This window comes from Oncorhynchus masou, chromosome 6 (assembly GCF_036934945.1).
Source record: "Oncorhynchus masou masou isolate Uvic2021 chromosome 6, UVic_Omas_1.1, whole genome shotgun sequence".
Taxonomy (NCBI): domain Eukaryota; kingdom Metazoa; phylum Chordata; class Actinopteri; order Salmoniformes; family Salmonidae; genus Oncorhynchus; species Oncorhynchus masou.
In genome coordinates, this window is record NC_088217.1 from 71714932 (window position 1) to 71730057 (window position 15126).

The 15126-nt window shown below is 47.8% G+C and overlaps 2 protein-coding genes across 3 annotated transcripts in view; both read left to right on the forward strand.

Moving 5' to 3' along the window:
* Positions 1 to 3029, forward strand: part of LOC135542573 (cytoplasmic protein NCK2-like) — a 53434-nt gene extending 50405 nt beyond the window's left edge. For both annotated transcript variants that reach the window (XM_064969658.1, XM_064969657.1), the window contains exons 3-4: positions 643 to 1397; positions 1674 to 3029. In XM_064969658.1, the coding sequence (XP_064825730.1) occupies positions 643 to 1397; positions 1674 to 1868 (950 nt within the window). In that variant the 3' untranslated portion in view covers positions 1869 to 3029. The remainder of the gene's footprint in view (positions 1 to 642; positions 1398 to 1673) is intronic.
* A 2959-nt stretch (positions 3030 to 5988) lies between these two features.
* On the forward strand, positions 5989 to 11069 carry otos2 (otospiralin 2). Its single transcript, XM_064968000.1, has 2 exons — positions 5989 to 6052; positions 10882 to 11069. Exons 1-2 carry the CDS (start codon positions 5989 to 5991, stop codon positions 11067 to 11069), a joined length of 252 nt encoding a protein of 83 aa, XP_064824072.1.
* The last annotated feature ends 4057 nt before the right edge of the window (positions 11070 to 15126 follow it).

Consider the following 15126-nt stretch of genomic DNA (forward strand, 5'->3'; position numbering starts at 1 on the left):
GCCTTACCTCCAGTTTCCTTCCAGCACTAATTACCCAGAACCCCTCTTGTCTCTCCTCTGGCCTTACCTCCAGTTTCCTTCCAGCACTAATTACCCAGAACCCCCCTTGTCTCTCCTCTGGCCTTACCTCCAGTTTCCTTCCAGCACTAATTACCCAGAACCCCCCTTGTCTCTCCTCTGGCCTTACCTCCAGTTTCCTTCCAGCACTAATTACCCAGAACCCCCCTTGTCTCTCCTCTGGCCTTACCTCCAGTTTCCTTCCAGCACTAATTACCCAGAACCGCTCTCTCCCCTTTAACTCTGAAGTGTTTGCCTCCTTGGCTGCAGCCTCAGGGAGAGGTGGTGACCTCCTAACCCCGGACCGTCCTCTACCAGCAGTACTAGGAGCTAATTAACTCAGCTTGCTGCTGCACTTCAGTTGCAGGCTGTTTTTTGAGTAGCGTAGCTGCCTGCGCAATCTCAATGACCACGTAGAGCTTTCTGTTCGGAGCCATTTAGATGTACTACACTCTAGCCTCAGGACTTTTAACCTAATATGTTCAAGGGGGACTTTTTACTATGTTATTCTGCTCTGTTGTGGAACTACTGCTGAGATCTTCAATTTGTGGTATAAATAGTTATTTCTCTCTTTCCCTCTCTAAGGCCTGGGGAAGACGAAGAGGAAGACGAGTGCCCGCGATGCCTCGCCAACGCCCAGCACGGACGCAGAGTACCCGTCCAATGGTGGCGGGGGTAGCAGCGCCGAGCGTATCTACGACCTCAGCATCTCAGCCCTGGTCAAGTTCGCCTACGCGGCGGAGCGGGAAGACGAGCTGACACTGGTGAAGGGGTCAAGGGTCATTGTCATGGAGAAGTGTAGCGACGGCTGGTGGCGAGGGAGTTCTGAAGGTCGGGTAGGTTGGTTCCCCTCTAACTATGTCCTGGAGGAGGGAGAGGAGGAGGCCGTCTCGGGGGACCTAAGCGGAGGTTACCCAGGGCAGGGGGCAGGGTCGGCAGGGGTGATCAACGGGACCACCAGGGCGCTCCACACTGTCCAGACGCTGTACCCTTTCAGCTCTGTGACAGACGAGGAGCTAAACTTTGAAAAGGGCGAAGTGATGGCGGTGCTGGAGAAACCGGAGAACGACCCTGAGTGGTGGCGGTGTCGGAACGCCCGTGGACAGGTGGGCCTGGTGCCAAAGAACTATGTGGTTATACTTAGCGACGATCCGGCCCCCGGGGGTGGCATGGGCTCGGGCCCCCACTCGCCCCAGATCAACTACACAGGGCCGGCCCGCGTGGGGAAGTTTGCCGGGAAGGACTGGTACTATGGGGGAGTGACCAGGCATCAGGCAGAGTGTGCGCTCAACGAGAGAGGAGGTCAGGGAGACTTCCTGGTCAGAGACAGCGAATCATCGGTGAGTGGTCGAGAGAGAATTGTGATTGGTGGAAATGGGGGAAGAACAGTTGATTTGTGTTCCTGATTATGTATATAATGATGTACTCTATGGTTTACAATAGCCTTATCATACTGTGTTTTGAGCTGTTTTTATTGGGAAAGCTTTCTTGAGGGAAACTGCATTAATTTAGTGGGATGGGTGGACTTTACAGTAGATTTATATCCCCCTCTAGTGGCTTAAGAATGAAACTCCATGGCAATAATCATCCATTTCTTATCTCTCTCTCTCTCTCAGCCCAGTGATTTCTCCGTGTCCCTCAAGGCGATGGGAAAGAACAAGCACTTCAAGGTAGCGCTGGCGGAGGGGGTCTACTGTATCGGCCAGAGACGCTTCAGCAGCATGGACGAACTGGTGGAGCATTACAAAAAAGCCCCGATCTTCACCAGCGAACATGGAGACAAACTCTACCTGGTCAAACCGCTGCTGTGACCACACACACACATGCTCGCAAACATTTGCATACACTCACACACACACACAATCCGGACCCCGGTGCTCGGCCTGGCCTAACAACAAGCCTTATTACTGGACTTGCCACTGACTGATTTGAGCACAGCAATATCCACTGGTCTGCCCATGCCCCTTCAATACAACAGTTAGCACATAGAGAGACTCAAATGGTACATGTTGGCCGCCGTAGCTCAGATTCCTTTCAGAATAGTGACATCGAGTCCTGTCCAGAAGTGTCCAGAGAACGCCTTCACTAAGGGATCGTCTGTAAGCATCTGCTCTTGGCCTTGGCTGACGACTCCACCTCCTAGTAAAGCCCTGCCGGTGCCTCTAGGTTTTTAGGAGTGAGCACGGATGGGGATTTACAGTCAATGGTTCCTTCACAACAGCTACATACACCATGAACGTGAATATTTAATGTGTTGACATTAACATCACATTATCACTGGAGACCTTCTGATTTTTTTTTTTGGGGGGGGGTGGGGGGGAACAAACGGGAGGAGAGAAACAGCTCTTCTCCTTTTGCTTGTCTCCAGTAGGTGTTGTTGCTTTGTCTGTCGTTATCGAGCGACCGGTCGTTTGCAGAAAGTAGTATTACGTTTCCACAAAGACTCTTGTACCAGAAAGAAAGGCACCACAACTGGCACTGCATTTACCAGATAAGGAAAGGGCGCCCTCTGTAGGTGTATTGTGGAATGGACACTGGCAGTAAGCTGTGTTCAATGTCCGTGGATGTGTACTAACCGACCATGTGCCACACCCTCATACTGCTCAAATGTTCCCCCGAATGTTCTCTTCGAATCCACCGCTCTCCTCAGCGTCCGGGTGAAAACGTCGCTGACCGAGGATGGAGATTCAAGAGCGATAGGAAAACGTTTTGTGGGTTGTCTGTTTGCCAGTGAAAGTCTGTTCAACATTTTGTTTCCTGCTTTTAAAAAAGAAAAACTGTCTTAATGTTACTGAGCACTGTTATTTAAATATTGTTTTCAGCTGTGTATGTATATTTAAAAAGAAGAATAAGGTGAATATTATATGAATTTAGATACAGCTAAAAGGTACTGTACTCCAAGACGGTGTGGTGGCTGAGGAATGAAATACTTTTGTTCAATTAAAAGTTTTTCCAAAATAAGTTTTCTAGTTGCATTTGTCTGCAGTGTGTAATTTTATTCACTTTCACCTTTTTAAAAGATTGAACAATCTTCTTAAATTTGAATACATTCAAATTGCGTTTCTGTATTTACCATCTTCCACCAACAGATGGCAATGTTACTGCAGGTAGGATTTCATCATTTCAGGACCTGAAGGCCCATCCTGATGCAAGAGCTTCGGTAAAAACAAAAGTGCTTCCTTTACATCTTGTCAGATCGTTTGGAATGTGTCTCCTTAATCCTGATACGGCATGAGATCTGGGGGGAAGCAGACACTGTCATTGGGGAAGCAGACACTGTCATTGGGGAAGCAGACACTGTCATTGGGGAAGCAGACACTGTCATTGGGGAAGCAGACACTGTCATTGGGGAAGCAGACACTGTCATTGGGGAAGCAGACACTGTCATTGGGGAAGCAGACACTGTCATTGGGGAAGCAGACACTGTCATTGGGGAAGCAGACACTGTCATTGGGGAAGCAGACACTGCTTCTGATACAACCTCACCCATGGAAGCCACGTTGTCTCTTTCCGAGAGATAAATGAGTGTAGATATAAACTGTCCTCTCACTGTCAACTGCATTTATTTTCAGCAAACTTAACATGTGTAAACATAAGGCTCAACTACTGAGACATAAACTGAACAAGTTCCACAGACATGTGATGAACAGAAATGGAGTAATGTGTCCCTGAACAAGGGGGGGGGGGGGGGAATCAAAAGCAACAGTCAGTATCTGGTGTCCAGCTGCATTGAGTACTGCAGTTCATCTCATGGACTGCACCAGATTTGCCAGTTCTTGCTGTGAGATGTTACCCCACTCTTCCATCAAGGCACCTGTAAGTTCCCGGACATTTCTGGGAGGAATGGCCCTCACCCTCACCCTCCGATTGAACAGGTACCAGACGTGCTCAGTGGGATTGAGATCCGGGCTCTTCACTGGCCATAGCAGAACACTGGTATTCCTGTCTTGCAGGAAATCACGCACAGAACTAGCAGTATGGCTGCTGGCATTGTCATGCTGGAGGGTCATGTCAGGATGAGCCTGCAGGAAGGGAACCACATGAGGGAGGAGGATGTCTTCCCTGTAACGCACGGCGTTGAGATTGCCTGCAATGACAACGAGCTCAGTCCGATGATGCTGTGACACACCGCCACAGACCATGAAGGACCCTCCACCTCCAAATCGATCCTGCTCCAGAGTACAGGCCTCGGTGTAAAGCTCATTCATTCGATGATAAACGCGAATCCGACCATCACACCTGGTGAGACAAAACCGTAACTCGTCAGTGAAGAACACTTTTTGCCAGTCCTGTCTGGTCCAGCGATGGTGGGTTTGTGTCCATAGGCGACTTTGTTGCCGGTGATGTCTGGTGAGGACCTGCCTTACAACAGACCTACAAGCCCTCAGTTCAGACTCTCTCAGCCTATTGCGGACAGTCTGAGCACTGATGGAGGGATTGTGTGTTCCTGGTGTAACTCAGCCAGTTGTTGTTGCCATCCTGTACCTGTCCTGCAGGTGTGATGTTCAGATGTACTGATCCTGTGCAGGTGTTGTTACATGTGGTCTGCCACTGCGAGGACGATCAGCTGTCCGTCCCGCCTCCCTGTAGCACTGTCTTAGGCGACAGTTCGGACATTGCAATTTATTGCCCTGACTACATCTGCAGTCCTCATGCCTCCTTGCAGTATGACTAAGGCATGTTCACGCAGATGAGCAGGGACTGCATGTTCATTAATTGTTTATGGTTCATTGAACAAGCATGGGAAACCGTGTTTAAACCCTTTACAATGAAGATCTGTGAAGTTATTTGGATTTTTAGGAATTATCTTTGAAAGACAGGGTCCTGAAAAAGGGCCGTTTCTTTCTTTGCAGAGTTTAGCCAGATCCAGTACAGGCGTTGCCGAGGCGTCATGCTCCTGTACAACTCCTCAGGGACAAACGGAGGTCAATGTGGACTGTATTTGAGGCCCCTGTTGTGGTCGTCTGTGGTTGAGGCAGTGGAGACCTACATAAAGGGAAACCAAGAGAGGACACAATCCTTGGCTCCCAGATACAATATGTGAAAGACCATGTGGTGTTTGTATAGTTTGTCTTGTAGAATATTATAATGTATTTAGCAGACACTTTTATCCAACGTCACAAATTGCATACATTTTCTTATGGGGGTTACAAAATCAATGTAGGTTATGAACTTCTGTCACTTTCAAGATCAAGATGTGCAGGTATTGATCGAACGTTTTGCTGTACATGAAAGGATGATTGATTGATTGTGTTTTATTAAATGAATGGACACATTTTAACAGCCATAATATTGCCATGCTCGGGAACATAAGCAATGGTACGTTATCTAGACGGGTACAATTTGTCTGCATCGGACCTAGTTGGTGAGGGGTAAGAGAGTGTTGACATTCCCCTCCTCCATCTCCCCTTCGTCCACAAAGAAAGCCTTTCAGTCCGTTGACATGTCTGCTTCAGGTGTGAGAAGTGGAGGCTGGGTAGGAAAGAGAGAACGGTTGGTTCGGAGTTAAGGCATGTGGATCTGAAGTGTGAAGGACCAACATATCCTGGACAGCTCTGTTTACTGTATCTGTCCTCCCATCCAGGTACTGGGTATATCTGGACATACACACGCTACACACACACACACACACACTCGCCCAGAGCAAGAGGACCAAGAGCCCGGATCCAGCACCAGGTACCTGTATCAGTGTAAATGAAGATTGTTTATTGATTTTGTTTCGGGTGTTACATGTAGCTCTTAGTCTTCTTACTTGATTCAAATCTTCTTTGTTGTAACCTTCTGTTGTCCTCTGACACAACTCCTCTCCCTAAGAGAAACCTTAAGATGCTACAGAACAAGCAAAACCATGCGGGGGTAAAAGCTGTGACAATTTCTCACAGTTTTGTGGTTGTGTTTCTGTCTTTGTGCGGCCCACCACAGTGCAAAACCATGCCTCGTCTTTGTGTCTCAATGCTGCTCTGGGTCGTCCTGCTGGGTCTCCTCTCTCTAATAGGTAAGTCAGCCTGTTAGCACTCTACAGAGCGGAGAGCCTCCGAGCCTGTGCCATTTTCATTTTCAGTGATAATGGAAGGCACCCAATCCAAAATCTCTTCAATGTCATTTTAACCTATTTTGCGCATAAGGGTATTATTGGATTGTGATTTGTACTTGGATAAAACTCAAGTCTGAAGTGGTGGTGGCAGCCTCCTTTCTTCAATTCATCTCTCCAATATCTCTGTGGGCCCGATGTGAAAGAACAGAGAAAAGTTCACGAGCTCTCTCCTGGGTTCTCGGCTCCGTGTGCTGTGGATGAATAAGAGGAGATGGAGAGAGGAATCCTCCACTATTGAGATGTTGAATGTTACATCTGAAGGAGACGGTTATTGGCCCGCTGTTGTCTCTTACTGCAGTCTGGAGCATCTCTCGGAAACCGTCAGCTGGAACTAATTACCTCGGAGATGCAGCCGGACAGACAGTCAATTTGTTTCTCTGGAGGGAATGTTGTCCATTAGTTCACTAGGAATGTAACCTTCTGACAAACTACTCTGACATTTCAACAGCCAGTACAGTCAACAGCAGCAAATAAAAGAGCGGTATTGATTATAGTTTTTACTGGGTTCTGTCTCACTGCATCAACTGTGAAGTTTAGTCCTCAACATGTCTCTTTACGTTGTTTACAGTCACACATTTTTCTGTCAACTTGGATTTTATTGTGGAATATGAGGAGAACGTTTTGAAGGCGTTTCTTTCAAATGAAACGGATGCCTTCCCACGATATACGTGTGTTCTTTATATTGGTACGAGGACAGTTGGTACCATTCCTTCAACAGCACACCACAATACTGTATATTTCATTGAGCAGCGCTTCTTCCTGCTTGCCTTGCCAACATAATGCATGTGCAGTATTGGCTATTCAGAGACATAGATCTTTTGTCACAACATCCCTCCAAAATATTTGATTGAGTGGAAATGACGTTGTTTTGTTGAAAAGCGCCTGGTTGTGGGTCAGAATAGACCAGTTGCAGTTCATTCCCTTCTTTTGCTTTCTCCCTCTTTTGTTTTCATTGAGACGGTAGAAGTATTACACTGTGTTCCCACCTTGCTTAGCTCTCTCTAGTCTCTGTTGACCAAGCTGAGCGTTTATCTTTCCCCTCCCCTATGTATCTTCCCAGACCTGGGTCCAAATACTATTCAAGATTTTTCTAACACGTTTAGCGTTTGCTTCGGTCTGCCTGGAGTGCCAGATGGGCAGGGTTCGTATTTTTCCAACTATTCTATTGGTTCTACTGTGCCAGGCAAGCTCAATCAAGCCCAGATAAACCATGTTGAAATGTATTCAAATAGTGTTTGAACCCAGGTCTGTTTCTTTCCACTGGGCTTTACCTTCTTCTTTGATCTGCCGCGACCTTCCTATCCTCTGATGAGATTTAGTAAAGGCTGTGAATGTCTGAATGTCAGAGCAGTCCAGGGCCAGGCGCAGCACTTAGCAGTCAGCCACTCCATATCCTCTTCATCCCCTGTCTTACACCCCACTGCCTCTGTCTCCCTCTCTCTGTCCGCAACACCCCCGTCTGCTAATCTGCTGCTGCCTGCCCAGCGTGTTGGGCAATGTCAGAGATAGAGACAAGGAGGGAGAGAGAGTTGATAGACAGAGATTAATAAAAAAGCACTCCTCAGTTAGAGTTATTCACTATCTCTGTTTTGTCACAAGTCGCCCATCAACAGGGCTGTGTGAGTCACCATGAAGACCCATATGGTGCCTTCGGTCTGAATAATTCCTGTCTTTTCTCCCTCAAACTCAGGGGCTGAGGAAACAGCAGGAGAAGAAGGCAAAGGTGAGTGTGGGAGACTGGGTAACCAGGGGTTACCAAGATGGGGTTGGATTCAATCAAACCAGCCCTAGAAATGTTGATTCAATATTTTGAGTTGTGCAACTATAGCTTGAAGACATACACCGAGTGGACGAACAATTGAGAACACCTACTCTTTCCCTGACAGACTGACCAGCTGATTCCAGGTGAAAGTTATGATCCCTTATTGATGTCACTTGTTAAATCCACTTCAATCAGTGTAGATGAAGGGGAGGATATTTGTAAGCCTTGAGACCATTGAGACATGGATGTATTGTGTATGTGTGCCATTCAGAGGGTGAATGGGCAAAACACAATATTTAAGTGGCTTTGAAAGGGGTATGGTAGTAGGTGCCAGGTGCACAGGTTTCAGTTGGTCAAGAACTGCCACGCTGCTGTTTTTCACACTCAACAGTTTCCCGTGTGAATTAAGAATGGTTCGCCACTCAAAGGACATCAGAGGGATAGACGTGAGAGAGGTCAGAGGATTAGACGTGAGAGGTCAGAGGGATAGACGTGAGGGAGGTCAGAGGGACAGACGTGAGGGAGGTCAGAGGGATAGACATGAGAGGTCAGAGGGATAGACGTGAGAGGTCAGATGGATAGACGTGAGAGAGGTCAGAGGGACAGACGTGAGGAAGTCAGAGGGACAGACGTGAGGAAGTCAGAGGGACAGACGTGAGGGAGGTCAGAGGGACAGACGTGAGGGAGTTCAGAGGGACAGACGTGAGGGAGGTCAGAGGGACAGACGTGAGGGAGATAAGAGGGACAGACGTGAGGGAGGTCAGAGGGATAGACGTGAGAGAGGTCAGAGGGATAGACGTGAGAGAGGTCAGAGGGATAGACGTGAGAGAGGTCAGAGGGACAGACGTGAGGGAGATCAGAGGGACAGACGTGGGGGAGGTCAGAGGGACAGACGTGAGGGAGGCCAGAGGGATAGACGTGAGAGTGGTCAGAGGGACAGATGTGAGAGAGGTCAGAGGGACAGATGTGAGAGAGGTCAGTGGGACAGACGTGAGAGAGGTCAGAGGGACAGACGTGAGGGAGGTCAGAGGGACAGACGTGAGAGAGGTCAGAGGGATAGACGTGAGAGAGGTCAGAGGGACAGACGTGAGGAAGTCAGTGGGACAGATGTGAGGGAGGTCAGAGGGACAGATGTGAGGGAGGTCAGAGGGACAGATGTGAGGGAGGTCAGAGGGACAGACGTGAGGGAGGTCAGAGGGACAGACGTGAGAGAGGTCAGAGGGACAGACGTGAGAGAGGTCAGAGGGACAGACGTGAGAGAGGTCAGAGGGATAGACGTGAGAGAGGTCAGAGGGACAGATGTGAGGGAGGTCAGAGGGATAGATGTGAGAGAGGTCAGAGGGATAGACGTGAGAGAGGTCAGAGGGATAGACTTGAGAGAGGTCAGAGGGACAGACGTGAGAGAGGTCAGAGGGACAGATGTGAGGGAGGTCAGAGGGATAGATGTGAGAGAGGTCAGAGGGATAGACGTGAGAGAGGTCAGAGGGATAGACGTGAGAGAGGTCAGAGGGATAGACATGAGAGAGGTCAGAGGGACAGATGTGAGGGAGGTCAGAGGGATAGATGTGAGAGAGGTCAGAGGGATAGACGTGAGAGAGGTCAGAGGGATAGACGTGAGAGAGGTCAGAGGGATAGATGTGAGAGAGGTCAGAGGGACAGACGTGAGAGAGGTCAGAGGGACAGACGTGAGAGAGGTCAGAGGGATAGACGTGAGAGAGGTCAGAGGGCCAGACGTGAGAGAGGTCAGAGGGATAGACGTGAGAGAGGTCAGAGGGATAGATGTGAGAGAGGTCAGAGGGACAGACGTGAGAGAGGTCAGAGGGATAGACGTGAGAGGTCAGAGGGACAGACGTGAGAGAGGTCAGAGGGACAGACGTGAGAGAGGTCAGAGGGATAGACGTGAGAGAGGTCAGAGGGATAGACGTGAGAGAGGTCAGAGGGATAGACGTGAGAGAGGTCAGAGGGACAGACGTGAGAGAGGTCAGAGGGACAGACGTGAGAGAGGTCAGAGGGATAGACATGAGAGAGGTCAGAGGGATAGACGTGAGAGAGGTCAGAGGGATAGACATGAGAGAGGTCAGAGGGATAGACGTGAGAGAGGTCAGAGGGACAGACGTGAGAGAGGTCAGAGGGACAGACGTGAGAGAGGTCAGAGGGATAGATGTGAGAGAGGTCAGAGGGATAGACGTGAGAGAGGTCAGAGGGACAGATGTGAGAGAGGTCAGAGGGATAGACGTGAGAGAGGTCAGAGGGACAGACGTGAGAGAAGACTTCCTTGGTGCCTCCACACTTCATGGTGTTGTTCCTTATCATATTCCTATAGTCACTCACACCGTTGTGTTATGTTTGAGTTGGGAGCCGTGGAGTGTTGTTGTCCCAGCCTGCTTTCCCAACGTGGACCAGGCCCTCTCTCCCACCGCCCCACAGTGAGAGGCCTGTCTCTGGGCTTAGGGGGATGTCCAGTGCCGCTCGCCCCTGACTGGTCTTTAATCAACCATAAGCCTGAGATGCTCAACGGGGTATTTGGTTTCAATTCGAAGACAAGACGTTTTTTTACAAGGTATTATATTGACTTTGGTTAAAGGAATGCAGCTTCAGCTCAGGTTGTAGTGAAGGGGTGACAGAGAGGTGAACACGGAGAAATGAACGAGGCTGCTATGGTTGGTGTAGCAGGGGGGAAGGCTGGGAAGCTGGAAAATTGCCAGAGTAGATTTTCCCATTGGTGTGACCCTTTAGCAAAGGTTCTGTACAGTGGTTCTATCACTGTCACAAACACACATGTATAATCAATGAATACAGATCGTGTATTATACTGAAAATAATATATGTAGTAAACGGCTATCAATCCATGTCAAGTTGTGTCATGTGACCAGTCTTAGTGAAGTGCAGTATCATTCACTCAGCCTCTGATTGGTTACCTTTTAACATCCTCTTCTCTTCTCGTGCCCTCATTGGTTCCCAGCAGCAGATTTGGGGCGTGAGAAGCGCAGCATGCCCAACTGGGCTCTGACCTCCTCTGACTTCTTCGGCTGGGTGGAGGCTCTGCGCGAGTACGCTGGTTATGAGAAGATTGAAGAACTGTCCAGAACCTTCTGGGCACACTTCCCCTCCGCCAGCCGCCTGGGCTATGAGCTGTCCGACCCTGACGAGGAGTGAGGAACCACAACCACAAATATAAAAACTGGTGAAGGATCAGTTTAGTCTTTTTTAGATCCAAAAGAATAAGTGTATATGGACAGGGGGACAGAGTAGGAATGCTGATCTAGGATCAGGCTCCACTGTCCATGTAATCTGATGAATTGTGATCTAAAATAAAGAAACTGATCCTAGATCAGCACTCCTTCTCTGAGACGCTTTATGATTACGGGACCAGAACTTGAACCAACATCTCTCTACTGCATGCAAGTAGTGTAGAATATAGAGGCCTAGTCTATGTCCTCAGAGGACCCTGGAAAAGACATGCATTGACACTCACCAAAGAGGAGAAAGGGAGGGGATGGAATGTCTGTATGGAGGTCATGTGATGCTCAGTACTATACGTGGGATGGAGAACACACGTTGACACCAGATCAGGCCTCTCATACACTTGACTTGTTTTGTGTCCATGAACAATAAATCTGCCTGCGTTCTGTGTGTGAAACTGCTTTTCCACGACCCAATTAAACTCCCAGGGCCCTGGAGATTTAATTCTTGTGAATAGTCTGTTTCTTTAAACTTGTCTTGAACAGCCGCTGCATGCTAAACTCTCCTCCCAAAAGATGTGCGTGGTGCAGAAGTTAAAGTTGTTAAACAATTGATTCATGGAAAACGTACAATCGTGCAGCAGCTATCAACATGTTTGTCAGAATCCTGGCTCGCTTGAAACTACTACTCGGGTCTAGATTCCCGAACACAGATTTAGTTTATTACTAAAAATAACTTGCTTACTAGGCTTAATCCATGGAATCAACCCTATGCAAATCCACATACCAGAGATGTCTGTAACTATTGAGTGATTCAAAGAGCAGTGATGTGGGCGTGTTTGAATACGCCAATAATTCATTTTTTACCTCTTCATTTGTGTGTTCTTTCCCCTGGCAGGCAGCTACTGCATGTTGAGAGAGATCAGAGAGAGGCAGTGAATGTGACATGCTGTGTAGCGGTGCGCAGTGGCAGGGAACAGGGCATGCTGTGTAGCGGTGTGCAGTGGCAGGGAACAGGGCATGCTGTGTAGCGGTGTGCAGTGGCAGGGAACAGGGCATGCTGTGTAGCGGCGTGCAGTGGCAGGGAACAGGGCATGCTGTGTAGCGGTGTGCAGTGGCAGGGAACAGGGCATGCCGTGTAGCGGCGTGCAGTGGCAGGGAACAGGGCATGCTGTGTAGCGGTGTGCAGTGGCAGGGAACAGGGCATGCCGTGTAGCGGCGTGCAGTGGCAGGGAACAGGGCATGATGTGTAGCGGTGTGCAGTGGCAGGGAACAGGGCATGCCGTGTAGCGGCGTGCAGTGGCAGGGAACAGGGCATGCCGTGTAGCGGCGTGCAGTGGCAGGGAACAGGGCATGCCGTGTAGCGGCGCGCAGTGGCAGGGAACAGGGCATGCTGTGTAGCGGTGCGCAGTGGCAGGGAACAGGGCATGCTGTGTAGCGGTGTGCAGTGGCAGGGAACAGGGAATGCTGTGTAGCGGCGTGCAGTGGCAGGGAACAGGGCATGCTGTGTAGCGGTGTGCAGTGGCAGGGAACAGGGCATGCTGTGTAGTGGTGTGCGGAGTGATCATGCAACATGGGGGGAAACTTTACCCTTAATAACACACACTTTAAAGAAGAAGCCCTCCCCCAGTTACCATGGTAACAGGTGGACGGAGGGGATAGGATAGGTGGATGTAGAGTGGTTATAAAGGATGGGCCCCAGACCCAAGGGGATGACGTCAGGTTAAGATGGTGTGTATCATCCTCATAGCCATAGATACACAATACACCTAAACACTTATCTACGGCTGCCGGTTCTAAGAAATCACGCACAAAAGGAGCATTGAGAAGCTCTGTGTTGTGTACAAATCTCACGAAGCGTGACCTTTCTCCAATTTCTTCGAATCTACCCAGCTTAAGTGTTAGTTATTCCCCCAGTGTGTGTGTGTGAGAGAGAGTGAAAGAGCGCTTTTTTGCCCATCTCTCTGACTTCTCTTTGAACCCTGTTTCACACTAGAGACCTGCCCTGAGCTGAGTGCAGGTGTTCCTTCCTCTCCCAGGAGCAGTCAGGAATGCAGACTGAGCCTCTCACTCTTAGGGTACCTGCCAGGCAAACCATTCAAACCCCAAGGTTAAGGTGTGTTCCATCCCAGTTTATATTGCTATTCGCAGATTATCACAAGGGGAATCTCCCCTGTGTGTATGTGCCTTACAGACAGAGGGGTCTGTCGTGTGACTCCCATGCAAGCCACAGCAGCTGAGTTCTCTGTGTGTCTCGACTCTTGAGGAAGAGTCTGTTTGCACGCTGACAGATGTTTGCCATATCGTCCTCTGTCGGTTGGTGAAGCAGTGGCTCCCTGAAAGCCTAATCGACCATTAACTGAACATCGCCCGCTCAAGGATGGCTTGCTTTGAAGCACAGGGAAATACTTTCCTTCATTTTATCTTGCCCTAGTAAACAAATGAATGTTATCAAATGCTTGTGTTGGTAAATGTATTAGATCATATTTATTAACAAGGTAAAGAGAAATATTTGATCCAATAGACAATAATATATACAGTTGAAGTCGGAAGTTTACATGCACCTTAGCCAAATAAATTAAAACTCAGTTTTTCACAATTCCTGACATTTAATTCCAGTAAAAATTCCCTGTCTTAGGTCAGTTAGGATCACCACTTTATTTTAATAATGTGAAATGTCAGAATAATAGTAGAGAGTGATTTATTTCAGCTTTTATTTCTTTCATCACATTCCAAGTGGGTCAGCAGTTTACATACACTGAATTAGTATTTGGTAGCATTGCCTTTAAATTGTTTAACATGGGTCAAATGTTTCGTGTAGGCTTCTACAAGCTTCCCACAATAAGTTGGGTGAATTTTGGCTCATTACTGCTGACAGAGCTGGTGTAACTGAGTCAGGTTTGTAGGCCTCCTTGCTCACACACGTTTTTTCAGTTCTGCCCACAAATGTTCTATAGGATTGAGGTCAGGGATTTGTGATGGCCACTCCAATATCTTGACTTTGTTTTCCTTAAGCCGTTTTGCCACAACTTTGGAAGTATGCTTAGGGTCATTGTCCATTTGGAAGACCCATTTGCGACCAAGCTTTAACTTCCTGACTGATGTCTTGAGATGTTGCTTCAATATATCTGCGGCTGCATGGTCCCATGGTGTTTATACTTGCATACTATTGTTTGTACAGATGGATGTGGTACATTCAGGTGTTTGTAAATTGCTCCCAAGGATGAACCAGACTTGTGGAGGTCTACAATTTTTTTTCTGAGGTCATGGCTGATTTTGATTTTATTTTCCTTTGTCAATCAAAGAGGCACTGAGTTTGAAGGTAGGCCTTGAAATACATACACAGGTACATCTCCAATTGACTCAAATTATGTCAATTAGCCTATCAGAAGCTTATAAAGCCATGACATAATTTTCTGGAATTTTCCAAGCTGTTTAAAGGCACAGTCAACTTCGTGTATGTAAACTTCTGACCCACTGGAATTGTGATACAGTGAATTATAAGTGAAATAATCTGTCTGTAAACAATTGTTGGAAGAATTACTTGTGTCATACACAAAGTAGATGTCCTAACCGACTTGCCAAAACTATAGTTTGTTAACAAGAAATTTGTGGAGTGGTTGAAAAACGAGTTTTTATGACTCCAACCTAAGTGTATGGAAACTTCCGACTTCAACTGTATTTACCAACAACAGACTGGTAGCCAATTAGTGTGTATAACCGAAGTATGGTACATATTGAGTATATAAATAAATATTGGGATTGAGACAGACAACAGGCCTAGAGGTGAGTCTTGTTCTGTTTTTAAGTTGTGTCCTGTGTTTTTTAAAATTTACTATTGATATACTGTCTGTACACCACAATATGAAATAGACCAGTAGCTGTACCATCTCTCCTAAGGACAAGGACAAAGATGGTTTGTCCATCATCTGGAATAGACACATACTTTTTCACAATGCCACACTAACAAACACAGCAGTCATTGATTTGCAAGCTGCAGAGAGGATCAATGAGGTATTCAACACAACAAA

What these genes read in the sequence shown, in the direction of transcription:
- otos2 (XM_064968000.1), top strand. Translation starts at nt 5,989, where the DNA reads ATGCCTCGTCTTTGTGTCTCAATGCTGCTCTGGGTCGTCCTGCTGGGT. An exon ending in GGGTCTCCTCTCTCTAATAG is followed by an intron (nt 6,053 to 10,881) that starts GTAAGTCAGCCT and finishes TCCCAGCAGCAG; the next exon opens with ATTTGGGGCGTGAGAAGCGC.